This window comes from Sciurus vulgaris (genome assembly GCF_902686455.1).
Source record: "Sciurus vulgaris genome assembly, chromosome: 2".
Classification (NCBI taxonomy): domain Eukaryota; kingdom Metazoa; phylum Chordata; class Mammalia; order Rodentia; family Sciuridae; genus Sciurus; species Sciurus vulgaris.
In genome coordinates, this window is record NC_136462.1 from 45316486 (window position 1) to 45335645 (window position 19160).

Sequence of the window (19160 nt, forward strand, 5' to 3'; positions counted from 1 at the left end):
AAGGGATCATCCTACTGGGGAGTCAGCTGATTGCAACAGGAGGCATTAAAACAGACCAAGAATTTAAGTTCCAATTTTAGAACAGTTTTTAGAACTAATTTTTCAAATTAATAGTGTGATCAATATCTGTCTTCAGGAAGGAAGGGTTTGAGGAAATTAGCCACGGGAAAGATTATGATTTGCTGTTTTCAATCAACATATTTTGGAACACCCCCCACACACACTCCTACCCAGATGGATTTAATTAATATTGGTGTAAGTAGATAAGATTACCAAACAGTAATTAGAGTCACTGGTAATAGCACAATGCTGTTAAAAGTTGCTATATTTCTAGTGTGACTAATCTAGAAATGGAACTAGAAGCAACAACTTGTACTTTGGTGTACAAATCCTTAATTGAACTGCATTAAATGTACACCAACCACTTCAGTTCTGAGTTTATTCCTTTTAGTAGTATCATAGATTAAAAAAAAATTGTATGCTTGTTCTATGTTAGAAATAGATTGCTTGGAAACTATGCAAATTTTTGGAGCCAGGTCTTATTCATATCATCTAGCATGCCACACCGTGATGAAAATATCAGGACAACAGTTCCTTAGGAGGTCCAAATGAATAGCCTTTTACCAGAGTATCAACAGTATGATACTGTTGAAAGAGATGTCTAAGACTGGGTTTGAAACATCTTTTGCGGTCCAAATGCTGCTTTTGATAGCAATGATTCCAAGGATTTTGCTCTTTCCCAGATGCTGAAATGAAAGTATATATTAGAAAGAAAGTTTATGACAGCCATTAACCCTGAAAGCTTTTTCTTAAAATAGCCAATTTAGAATCAGGCATAGTGATATGCACTTGTACTCCCAGCTACTCAGGAGGCTGAGGCAGGAGGATCTTGAGCCCAGGAGGTCAGTGCCAGACTGGGCAGCATAGCAAGAATCTACCTCTTAAAAAAAATAACCAATTAGAAAATTCTGATAAAATCTTGGGAAATGTTGCTCAAAAATTCAGAACTGATTCTTGAAATGAATAATAAGAAGAAAGTCTTGATGGCATAATTACCATCAGAAAGAATATACTAATGTGATAACACATGCAACACTAGCTAACCTTGACTTGATACCCAAAGGGTTCAGCATCCTCTATCTATACCTACACACCAGTGCTGACTGTCTACCATCAGGGACCCTGACAAGTCCTTGTGAACAGAGACCTTTCCTATATTGCTCACTGCTCCATTTTTAGAAGAAGGGGAAGAAAGGAAATTGACTGGCTTTTCTGCTCATTCAGTCCCATCTGGATACCAAAAGTAAATCAATACACTCACTATTAGATTTACCAGTGAGAAAAACCATTTGTATTAGAGTGAATGAATGCATTTAACCATGGACCTCACTGATGTAAGAAGTTGCATTAAAAAAGGCACAATGTTTGAGAGTTTAAAAAAAATAAAACATCTGTGTAACATGCATTTAAATCACAGTTTTAAGACAGATGCTTATAAGCTATTAACCATTGCCATTTTAAATTTGGCATATGCAATGAATTGAATGGTGACTCCCAAAAAGATCCGTCCATGTCCTAATTTCCAAAACCTGTGAATGGGACCTTATTTGGAAAAAGGGTCATTGCAAATGTCACTAACTTAGGAATCCTGAGCAAAGATCATCCAGGAAGAGCTATGGGGACCTGTATCCAACAACACTGTTTTTATAAGAAACACACAGGGAATACACATGGAAGAGGGGGCAGCAAAGTGATCACAGAGACAGAGACTGGAATGATGCGGCCCCGAGGCAGGAGTAGCCGCCAGAAACTAGAATATGCAAAGCATGTGCTCCCACATGGAGATGCCTTTGGGAGCACAGCCCTCATGGATTTTGAACTACTGACCTATTCACTACCGTGAGATAATTTCTGTTGTTTAAGTCACCAAGTTTGTGGAAACTTGTTCTAGCAGCCTCAGGAAACTAACACAGCATCTATAAGGAATCAGATTTGATAGAAGAAATGTAAAGTAGACAATAAGTATTAGCTAATAAATACATGCATAAATTAAGATATCAGAGATGGCAAAACAGCAAGCATTGGTGTCAAGCATGTTGATCCAAGTCAGATAGCTCTCTTTTTAAGACAGGACGTGTTTCACTCCTCACTACGAAACATCAGGAGGTGTCTATGAATGCCATGTTCCTAGAGAACGTCAAAGTGTACTTTTAACGATGCCCATAATCAGGCCCTGGAATATGGGAAGCATCAAAACATATTCAGCATTTTGCCTTTTGACAGTCTCAGCAATTCCTTTTCTCCCCAGACACATACAGAACATGTATAATTAGGTCATTTGAGAAATTAAAGAAGGGCAAATGCAGCACCGACAACATAAATGCTGCCTTTATTGCCTATATCTATAAATAATCTAAAACTCAGCTCCTCCAGATGCCAGGCCACTGGACTCTCTTAAAACAAAAGCAAAATGCAAAACAAAACAAAAGTTAAACTTAAAAAAAAAATCTGTTTTCAGTCATCAGGTAAAAACCTGTCTTCTATACCATTGATCTAAAAACTTAAACAATGTTGCTATTAAAAACATTGACTGGTTTACCTGTCAATATTTATTTATTTATTTATATTAATTTTTTTAATATAAATATTTATTTTTATTTTTAAAAATAACTTTTGTTTCAAAATATACTGTGTACCCTGTTGTTTTTTTAAAAAGCACTTATTTTCATAGCTTATATTAAGGTTTCAGGAGTTTAGAGAAAGATGGTCATTGTTTCGTAATTATAATTTGCTTGGCCCCAAGAATGACATTTAAGATAAAAAGTTATGACCTTCTTTACTTCTATTTTTTCATGTCAAAATAATTCCACAGATAGACTAAAAGATGCTTTAAGCTATAATATCAGTAAATATGGGTTTATCTGAACCATCATTCAGCATTATTCACATAAAATGAATTAAGTATTATGAATAACTTGCTATTATTTTGTTTCTTTGGCATAGATTGAATTACAGATGGAAAGATAATCGATTACACATTATTTTCTATTATAAAATCATTTCCCCTAATTTACTGGTAATCCTTGGTGTGTTAAAACGTTCTTTCATGAGCAGTTACTTGCAGCTAATTTATGATCATCCCCTGGAAATCAGTAAACTTCTGATATTCCTTCAGAAAAATTGCAAAAATGTCAGAAGGTGATAATCCAGCTCTTGCAGCTTCGAATGTGGGTGTTTTCCCATCTCTGAGATGCTGTCTTATTTATCTATAATGCTTAAATTTATGAGAACCTGAAAAACCACCACCACTGTAATGAAAAGAAGATACTGGGGCTAGGATTTGGCTCAGCACTAGGTAAGCATGCAGGAGACCCTGGTTTCTATCCACAGCACCACAAAAATGAAACTAAACTAAAAAAATGTTCTTTCCAAGAGAAATGAGCCACTGGGTGAGAGCTTTCTTCTCAGTTGTTGGTGTCTCTTTCACTTCAGTGAAAAGTATATTGAACTGGGAAGTTAGAAACCCTTTTTTCAGGTTCTGTTCCTCCCTTAAATTTTGTATTATTGTGTCAAATTTTTTTCTTTCATTTTAAAATTTCCTTGAAGATATGGAAAAAATTGGTGATTGGAGAAAGGTTCAGCAGACCCCAATTTTCTTAGCAGATAATGAGTGTGTCCCTCTACCTTGGTACCCACATATTTTTCAGTTATATGTGGACCCCTAGGGAGTTAATTTCCCAAACTGTGTCTGTTCTGGAATCTTTCCCTGACCCACCAAGAACTGACTGAAGTATGTCACTTACACTGAGTCTTTCATTGCCTAACCTGCACTTTGATTCATATTTCTACATTTTTAAGATTTTTATTTGTTCTTTTTAGTTATACATGACAGTAGAGTATATTTTGACATATTTATACAAACATGAAGCATGTCTTATTCTAATTAGGATCCCAGTCTTGTGGATGTACACAGTGTTAAGATTCACTGTGGTATATATAGTCATAGGAAAGTCATGTTAGATTCACTCCACTGTCTTTCCTATTCCTATCACCCCTCCCTTCCCTTCATTCTCCTCTATCTAATTCACTGAACTTCTATTCTCCCCGTGACATTGCTGTGTGTCAGCACCACATGTCAGAGAGAACATTTGGCCTTTAGTTTTGGGGGATTGGCTTATTTCACTTAGCATGATAGTTTCCAGATCCATCCATTTACCAGCAAAGGTCATGAAGTCATTCATTTTTATGGCTGAGTAATATTCCATTGTGTACATATATCACATTTTCTTTTATCCATTCATCTGTTGAAGGCACATAGGTTAGTTCCATAGCTTAGCTATTATAAATTGAGCTGCTGTAAACATGGATGTGGATGCTGTAGGATGCTGATTTTAACTCCCTTGGATATATACCTGGGAGTGGTATAACTGGGTCAAATGGTAGTTCCATACTTAGTTTTTTGAGGAATTCCCCAACTGTTTTCCAAAGTGGTTGCACCAATTTGCAGTCCCACCAGCAATGTATGAGCTGTACTTTGAATTTAGATAGTCCCCTCCCCAACAGAGTACTCTAACAGGACATTGGAGCTGAGCAGCTACTGACTTGTGCTGAAATCAGATCATCAGATGAGATTCCAGATAAGATTGGCAACTGCTCATTCATGTGCAGTGCAGACTTCTCCATCAAGAAGCTTCATGTTTCCCAGGGTGGCAGTGGGGGGCTTCTCATTTCCCTCTTGGCTGGACAATGACTCGGGAGTAGAGCCAAGAGAGGAGAAAGCTGGATTTTAACTTCTCTTCGATTGTATGTCCATGATGAATCCCTAACCCTTTACAAGGTGCAGACAGGTGTCCACCATTTTGAGTGTCGCTGTCGGCTGTGAGATTCCAGGGTTGCACTGTGAGCTAGTGAAGCTCCTCTACGCTCACCCAGCTTCAAAAATCAGAATAGCCTGAAAGCAAAGTAAGGAAACATGTTTTTGTTCCAATCACTCACTTAGACCTGTAAGTTCCTCAAAGAGACACTGTAAGAAGAAAATTGAATCAAAGGTTCATTTCAATTCCTTGGGCCCTAAAAGGTCTGGTATTGCTGGGAAAATAATAATTCTGAAGACCATCTACGAATGGGAAACACAGTGGAGGGGATGAGGTTAGTCACCTTCATGGAGATGCAGAGAAGAATAAGACCCTTGGGGCTTTTGAGGCCCTCAATGGAAAAGGGCCTAAAAAAATGAAGATATAAGAAAAGAAAAGCAGTCCAAAGCCAGGTGCTTCTCTAGCTTTTATCTTTACAAACTTTTTTTTTTAAAGGTGAAAGAAACCTAGCTTTCATGTAGGGTCTCAGGTAGTATTTAGGGCAGTGATATCACCAAATGTCTCTTTGGTCTTTAGGAGCAGGCTTAAATGACCTCAAGTTCCCTCTGGCCTTTGTTGTTGACCCAGAAAGCTCTCTGAGAGGCTACGATGCAGAAGAAGGTAGCTGTTTCACAAGGCCATGTTATTCCCTAGTCATGCTGGCAAAATGGACTAAATAAATCCCCTTCCTGGGGTACACTCCCAAGAGGGGCACACCAGGATGAGAGAAGACAGGGAGGTTCAGGATATTGAAACTGGAGGCCTTAGCAGCTTTGTGGTCACTGCAGTTCTTAACATTCCTACTTAAAGTCAATTATGATGATGGTAGTGGTGGTTTTTCTATATTATTTAGGCATTCCTGGTTGGTTAAAAGGTCAGAAGTGGAATAGTTCATGAGGAGAGCCACCACCTATTAGAAGTCCAACAAATGGGGCCACTAGACAGCACATTTTCAACAGGAGGGGTCATTATGAGCACCAAGATGTCCCAGAAGCCTCTCTATGGTGGACACCTTATGCATGAGTACATATCAGCACTGTGGACACATATTCAAGACACTAGCTTCCTGAAGATGCATTTCCAGTATGTTGAGCAGAAAAAGAGTCATTTCATGTGCTTCTGTTGAGAAGAACAGGCCATTAATCCTTCTTTGATGATGATTGATTCTGAAAATGCTGGTGATTCAGATCTGCTTGTTCTCTGGACATTTAAAAAGTATTTACTCTCCAAAGTTAAAGACACAGTGCCAGGGAGAGGGAAGAACAGAAGTTCATTGGATTAGGCAAAGGGGAATGAAGGGAAGGGAGCAGGGATAGGAAGAGGAAAGACACTAGAATGAATCTAACATAACCTTCTTATGAATACACGACCAGTGTAACTCCACATCACGTACAACCACAAGACTGGGATCCTAATTAGAATAAGTTACATATACATAACATATACATATCCATGTATGTATATGTTAAAACCTCTCTACTGTCATGTGTATCTAAAAAGAACAAATTTTAAAAATCTAAAAAATAAAAGAAAAAAAATAAATTCATATTGAATTTAAGAAATAAAATATAAAGCCACAGTGCCTAGCAAAGCCATTCTGGATCATGTAACCAATTCCTCTAAATAGACCTTCCACTCAACATTTTTCTGCATTTTCAAAATTAACTGAGGTCTGTTCCTTTAGTTTCAGCTGTGTGTATAGGAAATATATTGAGATTCTCTTGAAACATTCCATAGAATTTTGTCTTAGCAGATAGTTGTAAAATTTAAATGAAAATGTGGCAGATAATTTATCTTTCCTCTTGCTCTAAGAACCTAATATATAACCTATAAATTATTGCCTGTACCACGGAGAAAAGGTTTTTTTATCATATCAAATATTCAGATTTTCATGCTCTCAGAACTTAACTAATGATGTTGTCTAATCCCCTGAAGTGAAAAATACTTCTCTCCATGAAACCAACTGAAAGAGACAGTGGTGTAATTAATATGTCAATTTAAGGGGTCCAGGAGAATATTTTCATAAGCACTTGAACGTAACGACTGATGAAGATCTTTAAAAGGCTCACTATGTCTATAATTTTGTGCCTCTATAAAATTATTTACTCTTTGGCTTTATCTAATTCCTATCTTGAGAAAACTTAGATACTTCATGCAAATATATTTTTGCTAATGGCTTATTCAGGAAAGGAAGACTTCCCACCTCTGCTTGTAAATCCTGGGGATATTGCATTCCTTGTTTTCATTCTCTAGGAAGGGTTTTTGTTTTTGCTATTGCTTTTTCAAATTTTTTTCGTAGTTGTAGATGGACAGAATGCCTTTACTTCATTTGTTTATTTTTATGTGTTGCTAAGAATTGAACCCAGTGCCTCATATGCACTAGGTAAACGCCCTACCACTGAGCTACAGCCCCAGCCCTGCTTTGTTTTTTTAATGGTTAGTTTGTTTGCACAATTCCCTAAATTCAGAATTATATATTACACACAATAGCTTAAACATAAATATTATTTATTACAGAATAATTTTAATAATTTTAAATACAAAACAACACATCATGTTAAAGTTCATTGGGATTTACATTGTGTTCATTAGCCAAGTCTTATAGTAACCACATGATTATTTGACCAAGAAAATACAATCAATGGTTAACCAAAAGGAAATAAATATTAATTTAAATTTATTATCTTCCCTGTTCAGTCTTATGAAGGAAACCTATTTATGCATATGAACACTTTAGCCCATGAAAATTATTCAAACGCAAAAACAAATCGGAAAATGCCAGTCTACCGTGCTTTTCTTCTTTCTGAAATCAGATTGCCCAAAAGATGGTTGCAAATCCCTGGCTGAACTATAAAACCTCAAATCAAAGGAAATGATAACCCTCGCAGAATTCCCAGGCCTAGATAACCACTTCGCCATGTTTATTTATGAGTCTATTACTTCTTAGTTGGAAAATTTCCTTGACACCTCATGGTGAGTGTATTAAAGTCTATTTCGCATAGTTGGAGGCAGAGTCTAAGGAGAACACACGTGGCAGCATCAGAGAATGTGATATTCACTCAGCAAGAGAAACACCTCCCATCAAGCAGCCTCACAGATAATGTGTTATGAAGATGGTTTTTCACTGCTGACATGTTGGAGTCTGTGCTCAAGTCATCCTGCTGTTTTTCACAAAGAGAGCTTCAGTATGGAGCTACTCCGCAACCACCATGCACTGGCCGTTGCTGGTCATTAACAAAAGCATTGCTCTTGCAGCACCTGAAGTACAGGCCGTCAAGAGCATGCCCTGCGTTAGCCTCAAGTCTAGTCCCATGTTAATGATCTATATGTTGTTACAATAAATAATGTTTAAAGGGTTTGAAAAATCACATATGTGAAAAAACTGTCTGCGGAGGAATCTATTTGGAATACTCAGAACTGAAGCTTAACAAAATTAATCTCCATGTAGGTTTAAATTGCTCACAAATTTTCAACTTGATTTTAAAGTCAGTGAGAAAATGACATATTGTTCCCCATCCCAGGGTTATTTGGTTGTTTGCTGTAATGTTAAAATGTTTTCCAGTAGAACCAGTTCAGGACAATTAAAGAAACAGGTGTGAACCAGATGTCACCAGGAGAGTGACTCCTGTTTTGAATGCATCACGGACTCTATCATTTCACAGTACACCATTATGACCTCAGTCAAATTATTAATATTTCGCTTTATGCAGTTAATGAATGCTTTAGCGTAATTAAGTTAAATTATCTTTCTGTGGTGTACCTAAAAAATGGAATTAATTTGAATGTAGACAAAAGAAAGAAATGGCCTCCATATGACATCCCAAGTGACAGAGCACATTCAATTTGCTCCTGTATAAACCCCAATGAGAGGTCACTCACTTTCTTTTTTGCTCTTGGTCTAAGTTTTGCCTCTTAACTGTTTCAAAATTATGTCTCCGTAATCAAGTTCTGGTTATGTTCATATCCTTAGAAATGTGAATTGATCCAAGAAGTTGATTAAAATGTATGCTGAATTGTTTGAAGAAAAAGAATACAATAGAGATGAAAATACGTAGAAGTGACTTCCTGTTGAATCCATTTCATCAATATGGATATTAATCTCTAGAAAGTTGAGTTAAAAAATTAAACTAAAATTACCATTAATTAGACTGTGAATAGCTTTTAAAGTCTAGTTCTGAATGTCTCATGAGCATACTGATTCATTTTTAATACTGACTCTTCTTATATATAAGCAGCAATATAGAGAAGGTAGTCAGATTTAAGGAAATATTTAGCAACTTTTGTGAAATCTTGAGTTGCTTGGTTACACAGAGATATAATTTTCTTTTATTTCTTTCTATTCTATCCGACAGATAGTTGCCGCAATAATGGCGATTACTGGCATTGTCATGATGGCGTATGCAGATAATTTCCATGCTGATTCCATCATCGGTGTGGCTTTTGCAGTGGGCTCAGCCTCCACGTCTGCATTATATAAGGTATGTTGGGCACCTTATTTTGTAATCAGCTGTCACTCATAGCTTAGGTTTAAGCAATAAAGAAAGGAAGTAAAGTGAAAACTTTGGTTAGAAAAAAATAGATGTATTTAAATAATAATGAGTACTATATATTGAGGGCTTGCTACGTGGTTGGCATCTGCCAGAAAATTTCTAACTTTGTCAACACAACTTTGTGAGGCATAGATATATATTTCCCACTTTCCAGATGAGGCAGTTGAAGCTTTGTAAGATTAAGTAACTTGCCCAGGGTCATATAACCAGGAAGCAACAGAGCCAAGATTGAAACTCTGGACCAGCCAACTCCTCAGCCTGTGTTCTACACTATAACCCCCCAATGATCGAGTAGTTACAGCTGGGATGTGAGAAAAGCTTGATCTCTCCTTGTGCTTCTTTCAGTTAACTTTCTATGGTCATTATTTTAATTCCAAAGAGGTATTAGAAATAATAGACCAGCTGTCCCTTAAGAGCTGCCGTCTACCTATTGATTCCAGGCCACAGGAACCCACATCATTAGCAAAATGGAGACACTCTTCTCCTCCCTGGGCAATGATCTAAATCTGGTCTCTGTACTCCCCAGTCAAAGGGAGTTCCCAGTTGTCCATGAAAATTCTACTCGGGGGTCGTTGTAGCCACCTTCGGAAGTAAGGTCTCAGAGAGCAGATCTCAAAGGTTGTTCCTGGAGCTCTGCTTTTAAGAGCCAACTTTCTGGATGTATCCACAGGACAATTCCAAGTTTACCTCTCTCGGTGTTTCATTAAGACAACACTCCCTGAGAGGCAGAAAAAAGTCCTCTGCATCCCTCCTGGAGACCTGTTCTGATCATTCACCATCACTGCCCCTAGAGGGCACGAAGTCTATTTCCATGTTGCCATTTATTGGCCCACTGGTTCTGTGTGACAACCTTGACAAGTGTTCACTCATCTGCCATTAGTGTCTCACGTATTTCCCAACTGAAACTCCACCAAGATGTCAGATGTGGCCAAACATGGGCACGTACTAAGTTCTCTTAAGTCTTTCAATAAAGAAATATATAAATAAATTCAGTTGAAATGAAAAGCAGTCCTTGAAATCACTGTGAAATCAGTATAGTTATCTTAAGGAGAGAATTCTCCTGACCACCATACAGAATGTTTTCATCCTGGGAATGGAATTAGTTCCTAAAAAAAGCACAAAATCCTATCTGGACCATAATTCCAGGCAGAAATAATCTGCTCCAATCTATATTATTTTGGTAGAATTAGTAAAGGGAGAGAGGGGTTAAGAAACTAAGGAATAAGACTCCAGGCCTGGCTGCTTCTCCCAGACTGTTCTGAGATGGATCAGCCATTGACCTCTCCTAGCCATCTCCCTCTGTACACAGGCTTACAATCCATAGGGGGGAAGGTTTTTTTTAATCCACAGAATAACATAATGTTTGTGAAGACATTTTAAGCTCAGAAAGAAAAGTGCTTATAAAGCTAAGGCATCATTATTTCTCTCAACAACATAATTATAGGCCTTCTGTCCAATTTAGCTTTCAGTATTTGTCAAAATAAGAATAAAATGAGTCCCATGTTTGAAAGGAAGAACTGACAGCATCTCAGTCCTTGAAGATTTTTCTGGGCTAGTCTGCTGAACTCTTATTTATCATTCACCCTCTGCCCATCTGGATGGTTGTGCTTCAGATAGTGTACAGTATCCTGGTGATTTTCTACAGCACAAGGAATTTACTCTATGGCGATTGTTATATAAAGGATATAAGGTGTTTTAATTTCTGGTCTCAACATCCCATTTAGTGCTATGGAGATGACAGGGGAGGAAGCAAAGTGTCTCCAACTGTGTGGCTGAAGAGCTTCTTTCTCATCCAGGTTTTGTTTAAGATGTTTCTTGGAAGTGCCAACTTTGGGGAAGCTGCACACTTTGTCTCCACCATGGGTTTCTTCAACTTGATCTTCATCTCCTTCACTCCGGTCATCTTGTATTTCACCAAGGTGGAGCACTGGTCCTCTTTTGCAGCTTTGCCATGGGGCTGTCTCTGCGGGATGGCTGGACTATGGCTGGGTAAGTGTCCTCAGGTGTTGGCTTCCCTCCCCAATGTCTCTTGACCTTTTCCTAGATAGATAATCATAGTAGGATTATTCCCTTAGATACCTCTGTGTGCTATTGGCAAAGCTTGCATTGGCTAATGTCACTGAATTTTAGAAGCTTCTTTGCAGGCTCTGGTTTGATTAGATTAGCCTACCCGACTGGTATCCCTGCCATGGGTGTGCCTGCCAGGCCACTGTCTTTACCACTGACCTTTAAGCAACCTCATCCAGGCTTGTGACATATTGTGTGGTTTACGTGTTCCATGTGTGCCACAGTGTGTTGGGCGGAGGTAAAAGAATAGATGACAAATTGAAGGAACTCAAAGTGGTTCAAAATGACCAGAGCACCAGGCTCTGGAGAGAGGGGAGAAGGTGATATTCAAGAAGGAAGCAGTTCATGCAGGTCCTGGAAAGCCATATTGAGGTTTGGATTTTAAATCCACTTAGTATTTAATCAGGAAGGTGACAGGTTCACATCTGTATTAAAGAGCTCACTCTACTGAGCATGGAAATAGGGTTTGCAATAGGAAGTCCTCGCTAGGAAAGAGAAGAAGGCAGCATGAGCTGAACTTGGTAGACCAGGCTAAGCAGAATGTGCCTAGTCAAGGGCCAAGAAAAAGCCATCTGGAGTCTTTTAAATGTCTTCTCTCACAGCTCCCTGAAACTCTGGGGCTGTCTGCCTCACCTGAGCTCTGGGTTCCCACTTTCAATCTGTGCTGCTGCTGTCACTTGATGCAAGAGGAACCTGAAAAATAATGAGTCTGCTCTTCTCTCACCAAGCAGTCAAAAACAGCAACGAGCCAATGTCCCCATGCCTGTTTACTCAAAATCAAATCCCTTGCATTCTGTTCCTCTTTCCACATACTGCCCAAGGTCAGCCTCTTTGCCTGCTCCACATTTACCTGCCACACTCAACCTCCAGGACCTGGGCCAACCCTCAGCTGACCTTCTTGACCAAGGTGATGTGATCTGAAATAGTAGCGGAGCTGCAATTCCAGGGAGAAAAAAATGTCCTGATTCTAACAAGGGTATTGATCAGGTCATCTTTTTCCACTCCAGCCCAGGTCCCTAAGGGGAGATCTTAGACAAGAAACACTCAAGAGAAGAATCAAGTATTAATTATTGGTCCCTTGAGTTCTTCTTTTCAAGGCCAAAAATGTTTGGTTATCATCTCTCATTACCTCTGCTAAGTTGAGTAGAAATCAATAGCAGTGTTTCCATGAGACCAAAATATCCTAATCAAAAGCACCTAGATTATTTCCTGGCCAAAAACAACCTAAATGGGAACAATCATAACCAAAATTTCATTGAGTCTTAGCCCCTCACTGCGCACACATGGTTGCTACTTTGCAGCAAAGTAGCCTTCCACCAGTGTACTCCCTGGTGTGGGTAATACATGCTCCTAAGCAAACCTGCTTGGGTTGAGTGCCGCCCATGCCAGCTGGACCCTGGAGTGCTCCAAGCAGTGTGTTCTCTACACCCTACAGGGCTCGGGGCCACTTGGTACTGCAGCTGCTCCACCAGGCCCACCCCAGTGCGCTGCAGAGCTCACTGTGCCAAACCTGTGCTGTGACAAGTTGAAGACATAGTCTCTCCCCTAACTGTGTTACACACTCCCGGGTCTGACAATCCTCATTGCTCTCAGTCCTAAGTTTTCATTTCCAACCATCTCTTCTCCATGGGAATCAGACATGACCTATGTGCATCCTGGCCCGAGAAACAGAACTGAGCAATGATCACTAGTCTGTGATCTGAACTGCCCCCACATCTCCGGGAACTATGACTGTGACCAGGCGGGCCTCCTCCATTCACCTGACATGTCTGAATTGCACATAAACTTGGGCTGGACCCCATGCCACAAATAACACATTGAATTTGGTATTCTTTTCTTTAGGTTGTCAAAAGAGAATGTAAGTATTCCGTCTAAGGAACGAAGGAAAAACAGATAACACATTTTAGTGAAGATGCCTGACTTCTTGGGTGAAAAGAGCTCAGAAGTATAGAAATGCCACTATTTTCATTCAATCTGCTAAAATATGCAGTTCAGGCAGCAAAATGACAGCGGAGAAGGTCAGCCAGAGCCTTCTTACATTTGATAAATCCCTAATGTGTTAGAATTAGGATGTTTGACTCCCTAAGTCTGAAGAGAGACTCAAGGCACTGGAACACATTTCAGCCTTGCCAGGAAGGAGGAGCAGTCTCTAACTTAGGAGGTCCCTTTGCCTTGACTGCTGCTGTCACATGAACAAGTCTTGGAAAGGTCAAACCCATTGTCCGTCAAGCCTAAGTGACTTCAGACAACTAAGTTAGTAGGCTTCATTAAAGCATGAATTATAAATTCCAGTAGAGAATACATACCATCCTAACTGGAATGGTTCTAGAACTCAGAGGTACAGGGAACATGCTTCAGTCATGTGCATGGAGATCTTCTCCGATTCAAGAGCCTCTCATACCTGTTAGTACTCATCACTCAATTTCCTAAAATGAACATCTGATTGAAATTTGTTAGAACTTTGTTAAAATAATGCTGTATGATTTATAATTTTTTTTTATGTACCAGGGATTGAACCCAGGGGCACTTAAGCACCAAGCCACATCCCCAGTCCTTTTTTGCATTTTATTAGAGACAGGGTCTTGCTGAGTTGTTTAGGGCCTCGCTAGGTTGCTGAGGCTGAGTTTGAACTTGGCCTCGGCCTCCCAAGTCGCTGGGATTACAGGTGTGCACCATGGCACCTGGATTTTTTTTCTCCTTTTTGAAAATAATATTTTTAGCAATGTTGGAAGGGGATAGATGATTATTTTAAATGATGTTCTATTTAACTAAAGCGCTCCAAAGGTGTTAACTAAAGAGCATCAAGCTACATCTTCAGTTAGTTCTGTAGACCTGCTTGATGGTTACCTGTGCACAAATCAGGATACAGGAATAGCCCCAGGGATTTGGTGAAGTACATTGAGTCCATCTTGGTTTGCCCATGTGATGCTGACCTCAGAGGGGGGAAAACAGCATAGGCTGACATTGAATAGATTATCCTTTAGGTAGTCACATCAGAACCTTTTAACCTTCTGGGAATATGGCCCAACATAGCAAAGTGACAAAGAGATTAAGTGCCAAACTTCAATCAGTCGCTTACTTTCCACCTCTGGCTGGCCCCAATCTACCTTTGCAGTGCTAATAAGCAATGTAGTGAATTGGTTATTTTACCTTTTGGCATTGGCTCCATATACCTGTTGCCAGCCAGTTGGCAAAAGCTCAGGCAAACAGGGTGGTGGAGGAAGACAGAAGAATATGACTAATTCAGGTGACATGTACATGCATCCATCTCCAAAATTAGAGGATTAATTGACTCAGGGTGCAGGCATTTGAGTAGGCTCCTTTAGCAAAAACACTGTTTCTTTTACGAGAAGAGTTCAGCGTGTCAGTTCCCCCTTCATTCTGTAGCTCCTCCTTTATTTTACAGCTTTCAACATCCTGGTGAATGTCGGTGTGGTGCTGACATACCCGATCCTTATCTCCATCGGCACCGTGCTCAGTGTTCCTGGAAATGCAGGTACCAGCATGTGGCATGTGCAGGTGCTGATCACCCGATAAGTCTCCTGCTCATTTTTATGCTCTGACTTGTTTCTTCTAGCAATTGTGAATTATGTCCCTTGCCTCAGAAGATGTTTTTAAATATTGTGAAGGTGGCAGACAACAGAATAACTATGCAGCAGATTTAAAATTCACAGCCACAAAAAACACTGCTTTTACTTTGTTGTGCTTTTAGAATTAAATACCAAATGTATCATTTGGGTTTCATGTAATCTCCCTGACAACCTAATTTCATGTTATTTTTAGAGGAAGTCCTATGGAAACAAAAGGCGTCCCAGCATAGGACTCTGAAGTAAACGTCACTAATGAAAGTACAGAAAATGTACAGGGTGTTGGCTCCCATCAAACTCTCCATGGAGAGCTGCGGAAGCTTCTCTTGGGAGCAGAGCAGGTGGCCCTCCAGGAAAAGCAACTTGACTCACAGGGGCAAGAGGAGAAGCTATTTATCTAGAATAATCTTTCTAGTGAAAGCTGACAGCAAAGCCAGTAATGAAAACAGGTTGTCTGGGTGACAGTGCAGTCAGTCCTTCCTATTTTAAAATTCGATGATTCCAAGTTTTGGGTACCCATCTTTCTTTGCTTCAGGAAGACCAATAAATGTTTACTGAGCACTTATTAAATGATCGGGATATAAACAAGACAGCAAAAAAAAAAATTATATTTTCTTTTCCTTCAGAAGCTTACAACTGAATTTGAAAAAAGAAAACCAACATAACGTGAAACATGTTGGAACTCTATAATGCAACTTACTATTAAATGCCCAAACTACACGAGATAGACACAACGGCTATGTGGTATTCAGAGGAAAGGGATATTGAAGAGAAGTCAGGTTTTCAAAGGAGTTCATTCATTTGCTATGGATTCATTCATTCAATAGTTTCTGAGCACTTCGTCTATGCCAGAACTGTGCTAACATGGGTGATAGATCCTGAATAAGGCACAGTTCCTGCCCCTATAACCATGGAGCAGACAGGGAGATAAAAGGAACGGAGTAATTACAAGGTAGAAAAATAATTGCTTTGATAGAGGCAAGTTCCAGATGCTCTGAGAGCACACAGGAGGAGCATCCAAGAGGCCGCTGGCAAGAAGCCTGAAGACAGAGCTCTAACAGAGGGGGTGGCTGGATGGAGTAGGATATGAGGAGGAAAGGGCCATTAATACAAAAAGAACAGCATGTGCATGATGGACAATTCCATGCCTAGGTATATAACCAAAAAAAAAAAAAGAAAGGAAGGAAGGAAGGGAAAATTGAAAACAGGGAGTTGAAAATAACCTTGTACATGAATTTTCACAGCAGAACTATTTACAATAGTCAAAAAGTAAATATACCCAAATGTTCATCAACAGATGAATGGATGAACAAATGGTAATGTATATAGTGGAATATTTATTCAGTCACAAAAACGATGACGTATTGACACACGCTACAGCTACGACATAAGTCGACCTTAGATCCCTTATGTGAAATGAGAGAAAACAGTCTAAAAAGCCACACATACTGTGACTCCATTTATCCATTGAAAAAGAAGCAGATACGTGGTTGTCAGGGGCAAGGGAGTGGGGAGAAAGGGTCGAGTACAAGGTTTAATTTTGAAGTGATGGTGATGTTTTGGAACCAGATGGAGGGTAATTGTACAACATTTTAAAATGGACTAAATGTCACTAAATTCGCTTTAAAATGGTTAATTTTATATTGTATGAATTGCACCTCAATTAATCTTTGAAGAAGGACAGCATGTACAAAGACATAGGCATGAACAGGTTTGGCTCCTCTGAAAAATCTCCAATGGTCCAGTGAAACTGGAAAAGAGGGTAGAGCTACAAAGAAGAATCTAAGAGAAAACCAGAAAACCAGGCTGGGTACAGTGGCACTTCCCTGTATCCCAGAGACTCTGGAGGCTGAGGCAGCAGGATCACAGGTTCAATGCCAGCCTCAGCAATTTAGCAAGGCCCTGAGCAACTTAGCAAGATCCTGTCTCAAAGTAAAAAATAAAATGGGATGGGATGTAGCTCGGTGGTTAAGCACCCCTCAGTACAGGAGAGAGAGAGAGAGAGAGAGAGAGAGAGAGAGAGAGAGAGAGAGAGAGGGAGGGAGAGAGAGAGAGAGAACCAGAGAGGTCCTTAGGTCCAGTTGCATGGAATTTGAGCTAAGCCTCGAGTGGTAAGTATGATGGAGAGAAGGAATAGAAAGCAGAGAGACAAGGAAAAAGGACACCTTGGCTAGAAAGAGTAAAGAAGGCTTTTGGAAATATGGAGAAGTAACACTGGCTTAGGTCACTTGTTTTCAGAGAAACTTAGAAACAATCATGAACTGTGACTGATGTGATTTTTCTTCCCTAGCTGTGGACCTCCTGAAGCAGGAGGTGATATTCAATGTCGTCCGCCTGGCTGCTACCATCATTATCTGCCTCGGGTTCCTGCTGATGCTGTTGCCTGAGGAGTGGGATGAGATCACCCTGAGATTCATCAACAGCCTGAAGGAAAAGAAGAGCGAGGAGCACGTGGAGGACATGGCTGATTCCAGCGTGCACCTGAGGAGCAGAAGCAGGGCCAATGGGACAGTGTCTATACCACTGGCTTAAGAGGGACACAATTTGAATGCACGTTGTATGTATATTCTGTGAATATAATCAAATTTTCTCACTACTTGTACACTCAAATGACAGTATTAACTCTGAATTTGGATAAATCATATGTAAAATAATGCCAATGATAAAAGTTTACATTTATATGCTTATCAAGGAACTGATGTAAATAAGCATAATAAAATTTTTTATTAAAATATATTTGTCCTGTTTCTATTTTATTCCCCTCCTGTTTGGAGGGGAATTTCCCTTTCAACTCACAAAATTTCCTGAAAATATGAGCTTCAATTAAATCATTGTTTTACCCTCTTTTTCTCAGCTGGAATAGAGACCTTTTCATTCAATCCAGACAAAGTTGTCTAATGGGAAAATGCACAAAAAGGATATGCACTTTCTGTTTACTGAAGTTCAATGAGAATCTGAAAATTTGAAAACTGGAAAATCATTAAACAAGTATTAATAGAGCATCCTCTATCTGCAAGACCCACATTAGGAACAAGGAAGAGGTAAAGATAGAGAAGACCATTCGTACTTTCACGGTGCCTAGCATAGTGCAGAGCATTGTTCACTTTGCAAGTATCTCTATTATGAGATAGACATTTGAAAATGGCACAAAGCATATAGAGAGGGCATCAGCCATCTCTAAAGTCCTGAACCACCAAGTTTCTGAAAGACTTGGTTGTAATTGCTGTCACTTTTTGTCTTCACTTCCTGTTCACTCTTCAACCCACTGTCAAGCACCTTCTGTCCCTATAATTCCTCTGTAAGTGTCTTCACTAAAGTTACCAATGACCACACTCTTGCAAAATCATGTTGGTACTTTTCAGCTCTTACTCAGTGTGCTTTCTAAAGCGTTTAACACGAGGACCTTCTTTCCCCCTCTAAAACATTCTCTTCAGTCGGATCCCATCACTTTCTTGTGGTCATCTTTCGACCTTCCAGACAGCTCCTCCGGATTCCTCTTTCCAAGCTAGTTTTATCACCGTCCCTATCCTCTGGCTTCAGTCTTCATTTCCCCTTCTTAGCATATCACTTCCTACTCTCAGGGAACGCATTTACTCTGGTCCCTTCAGTTCTCATCTGCATGGTGATGACTTCAAGATCTTATCTCCAGCCCAGATTTGTCCTTGAATTCAGTTCTGACTATTCAAATACCTTCTGAGTTCAGTTGGATGCTTCCATTGAATGATGTTTTTTATTGCTATTTTCCCGGGAAGTTTTTCTTGTCCCCGGGGCAAAACAATGTGACCTACTGTTTTAGTCAGCTTTTTCACTGCTGTGACTAAAAGGATCTGACCAGCACAATTATAGAGGAGGAAAAGTTTATTGGAGGGCTCACAGTTTCAGCGATCTTAGTCCATAGAAGGCTGGCTCCATTCCTCACGGCTTGAGGTGAGGCAGGATGTCATGGCAGAGGAAAGTGGTGGAGGGAAGCAGAGAGAGAGACTCCACTCACCAGAAAAAAAATACCCAAAGCCACACCCCACTCCTACCTCCTCCAGCCACACCCTACCACTTCAGTTACCCCTCAGTTGTCTCACATGTGAGCTTTTGGGGGACACCTCATA

The 19160-nt window shown here is 39.7% G+C and overlaps 1 protein-coding gene across 2 annotated transcripts in view; it reads left to right on the forward strand.

Annotated features, from left to right (window-relative positions):
* Positions 1-17751, forward strand: part of SLC35F4 (solute carrier family 35 member F4) — a 230819-nt gene extending 213068 nt beyond the window's left edge. For both annotated transcript variants that reach the window (XM_079128990.1, XM_079128991.1), the window contains exons 5-8: positions 9206-9331; positions 11200-11392; positions 14877-14966; positions 17348-17751. In XM_079128990.1, the coding sequence (XP_078985116.1) occupies positions 9206-9331; positions 11200-11392; positions 14877-14966; positions 17348-17589 (651 nt within the window). In that variant the 3' untranslated portion in view covers positions 17590-17751. The remainder of the gene's footprint in view (positions 1-9205; positions 9332-11199; positions 11393-14876; positions 14967-17347) is intronic.
* Positions 17752-19160: the final 1409 nt, after the last annotated feature.